Below are 3,435 nucleotides of genomic sequence, written 5' to 3'. Positions count from 1 at the left end.
CCCCCCCCCCCCTTTTTAAAGAGAGGTATTCTGTGCATTATTTATTCAACTAAATGGGTAAATTTTAGCTAATCATTGTAGTGTATTTTGCAATAGTTGGAACACAACTCTGTCTCCCTGATTCTCTTGGCAAAATATTTGCCAAACAATGACCTTCAGTAAATAGTTCTGAACACTTGCCACACTTCGACCTCTAGTTAAGAAGGTCCACAATATCTAACTTTTAGACATCTGATCACTAGGCTGGATGTAGAATCTTTTTTTTAGTCACCAAAGTGACTCTGGACAGCCTGTTCTGTGTACATAGTCCCTGTTTTGCAGCTTCTCTGTCCAGTGCTCAAAAACCTCAAAATCTCAAAAAACTGTTATTTTTTCAAGTTAGCACACAATTTATCTCCCTTACTTTGGAACTTTAAGGTAGGCACCTGCACCTGAGTTAGTGTACGTCTTCGGCTCTTTAAAGTCAATGCAGGCACTTTAAGAATGAGATCACTTAGCCCTTAGGAAGGTGCTGTAAGAGAACGCCACAGTCATTGCTGTTTCTTTTACATGTTTCTTTCTGACAAACAAAATCATCGTCTATCTTTAAGTCACGTTAGTTTAATTTGTCTTGCGATGTCAGATTTCTAAATACGTTGTTAATAATTAGTTTACAGAAATGGTCTTCACAGAGAAATAAAAGATTTTTGCAGAAAATGACAAAACATTAATATTTATTTGTGTACTTTAAATCATTCAAACGAAATATTCCAGAAATCAAAACTCTGCACTTCATTCAGCTAGGAAATGTAGGTTGTACTCTCTGAAGACAAGCAGAACAGACATTGTGGACTTGATTTTTTTTCTCTCAATTTATCCCAAAATGCAGCGTGAAGACCAAAAACTGTCTTTTTAGTAACTGTCATTTTTTTCAAAAAATATTTCTTGTCTGTGGACATCTGGAAAAGGTAGCATTGTTAGGCCCATATGATAATAGATTCCCTCACTTCTACCAGATAGCTATGGGAGACACTTAGACAAGAAAAAAAAAATTCCCATGATCAAATGTATAATCCCTGTCCAGCTATCACCTCTGGAGGTGGAAATTCAATGATGTAGCTTTCCTTTTACATCTTGTGTTACGTTTGACTTGGAGAGAGGTGTTATGTTTGACATAGCAGCCATTTCGACATTATGACAGGGAAGATCTGCTGTGATGGACAAAGTATTTTTTTTTTGTCAAAGTTTTGCAGAATAATTACAATTTATTATAATGAGACACTGTAACTTCTGTTCTCATTGAGAACAATTCTAGTGCTTAAAACCATCCAGTGTAAAGTATTTCCATTCAAATATCAGCAGCAACACCTGCAACTCTATCTTGAGGTAGAATAAATACTGATTTGAAAAAGTAAGGCAGTAATTTAAGGACAGCATACAAGTCATTTGTAGTCCTCTCTTCAGTACTCTGGGTGCAACATTTAAAAAAGCCAAATCCTTGTTAAGAGTATGGAAATGTACAATTACACCACTCAACAATCTAACTTGCATTCTCATGACATGATGAAGACAAAAAGAAATGAAGTTTCCTGTTAAAGAACAGGCTCGGTCTAAGCAAGACGGCAAACTTCAAAGGTTCTTAGTATTTGTGTGGTTACTGCACCACACCATTTGTTAAAAGAAGTTAAATTTAACTAACTTCAACTATTCCAAAGAGGCAAATTACTATTTTGTACATCAGAAACATACACATCAGTGAAATCCATTTCTTCAGAAGTGATGCATTATCGCTTTTTTAGCAAACCCCAGTTCTGCTATGAGAGGGACAGGATATAACAGGCTTCTTGAGCTTGCCGGCTAACGGACAAGCCAAGTAGGGCACTGTGATACCTTCCGTGGGCAGAGGATTTCAGACTGCACAGCAAAGCTCTTAGAAAAGCACCTTACAGATTTTAGGGAATTCTGTATCAGCATTTTTACTGTATGGAGATGATGCATAATACTGTTAATGCTAGTAATTGCTACTCTGCTAATGCAGGGAATGTAATGAGAACAGCTAAAAAGCTGGGGAAAAAAATCACTCCAAGTGTAAAATGGGGAGAAATTAGACACTTTCAAGACTGAAGTGAATGACAGAAGAAAAGCTTGCATTCCCCCATGCTAACAGAGGAGAAAGACTAGATTACCACAGAAAGGTTCCCAACACACTGTGGAGTTAAGCTGTTGCTTTAGTTAACCTTTGCTCAGAAAAGTATGAAGCTTGTTGCATGTACCAATGTAAGTTGTAGCCCACATGGCAACAGCCAGGGTAAATGACTGCACTTAATACTTGCCACCAGCAGCCAGAGAAGTCTCTGAAGGAACCCAAACAATGTACTGGTTGAAGGCTGACCCCCGAGTACCCCAACCACTTATTTCAATGTCCCAGCAAAGGGACAGTAACAATTGCCTGTGCTTGATTCACACTCTATTCTCTTTCTTAAAATATTGAATAACCAGCAGACATTCCTTTCTAAGAAAGCTCAAATGCACACAGAGACACGCATATGTGCACCCACCTTGGTTCCTGTATAGAAGTCATCTTTTGACCTGCTACCCATAAAAGGGAACTGCATGTGTGTATGAGTATCGATGCCCCCAGGGATCACCAGCTTGTTGGTTGCATCCAGCACAACGAGTCCAGCCAGTGGCTCAGGATTTATGTTCGGTCCCACTTGCTGCACCATTCCATCTTCCACGTACACATCAGCCACCACTGAGCAGTCATCATTCACGACTTTCCCCCCCTTGATCAAAAGTCTCTGCTGAGCCAGGTTTTGGTGTGGCATGGGAGCCTAGAATGTGAGAGTGAGGCCTCAGCTCAGAAAGTTGCTCTCGCCTGAGACTATTTCACTTCCCCAACTTTCTCTCAGAGCAGTAGCTGTTTCCAAATGGCCCTAAACAGACACCAGACAGTGCTCTTCAAACAGACATTGGAGGAACTGACCCTTCTGCCCTTGGCAGCTCCACCCACCACCTCCAGTGGAGCACCAACACCCAGTGAGTGCAGCGAGCCATGCACAGGATGGTGGCAGAGTGTCAGCTTTGGGCCCTTTCTGCTCCAGACTTCGCCTGGAGAAACTGGGGCAGGGCTTTCCGGAGGGTCCGGCTCGGTTCTCAGGGGACTTGCTCCAGCCTGCCCTGTACATCCTGGGGTTTGAAGCATGCAGGGCTGTTTTGAAAGTGTGGCCATTCATCGGCTTTTGATGCCCCGATGTGACCCAATCTCTTTTCAACGGGGTTTGAGGAAACCAAGGGTGACCTGAGCTTTCCACAGAGGAGGCCAGGGAGCCCAAGGGTCACCTGAGCTCCCGGCAGCAGTGACCAGGGAGCCTGTGATTCCTGCCTGTGCAGAGGCCAGGAGGGTGCAGGCCTGTGGTGGTGCAAGCCTTGCACCCATCTCAGCTGCGCCCCCAC

General features: G+C 42.5%; 1 protein-coding gene across 1 annotated transcript in view; it reads right to left on the bottom strand.

Annotated features, from left to right (window-relative positions):
- DPYS (dihydropyrimidinase) overlaps positions 1–2,934 on the bottom strand; it is a gene marked incomplete at its 3' end in the record, with an annotated part of 19,546 nt that extends 16,612 nt beyond the window's left edge. The window contains exon 1 of the mRNA XM_010138741.1: positions 2,538–2,934. Coding sequence (XP_010137043.1) covers positions 2,538–2,807 — 270 coding nt within the window. The remainder of the gene's footprint in view (positions 1–2,537) is intronic.
- Positions 2,935–3,435: the final 501 nt, after the last annotated feature.

The sequence above is a fragment of the Buceros rhinoceros genome, unplaced genomic scaffold (genome assembly GCF_000710305.1).
Source record: "Buceros rhinoceros silvestris isolate BGI_N320 unplaced genomic scaffold, ASM71030v1 scaffold916, whole genome shotgun sequence".
Taxonomy (NCBI): Eukaryota; Metazoa; Chordata; class Aves; order Bucerotiformes; family Bucerotidae; genus Buceros; species Buceros rhinoceros.
Note: the sequence above shows the minus strand (reverse complement) of the source record. Positions and strands in the feature narration are given on the sequence as shown.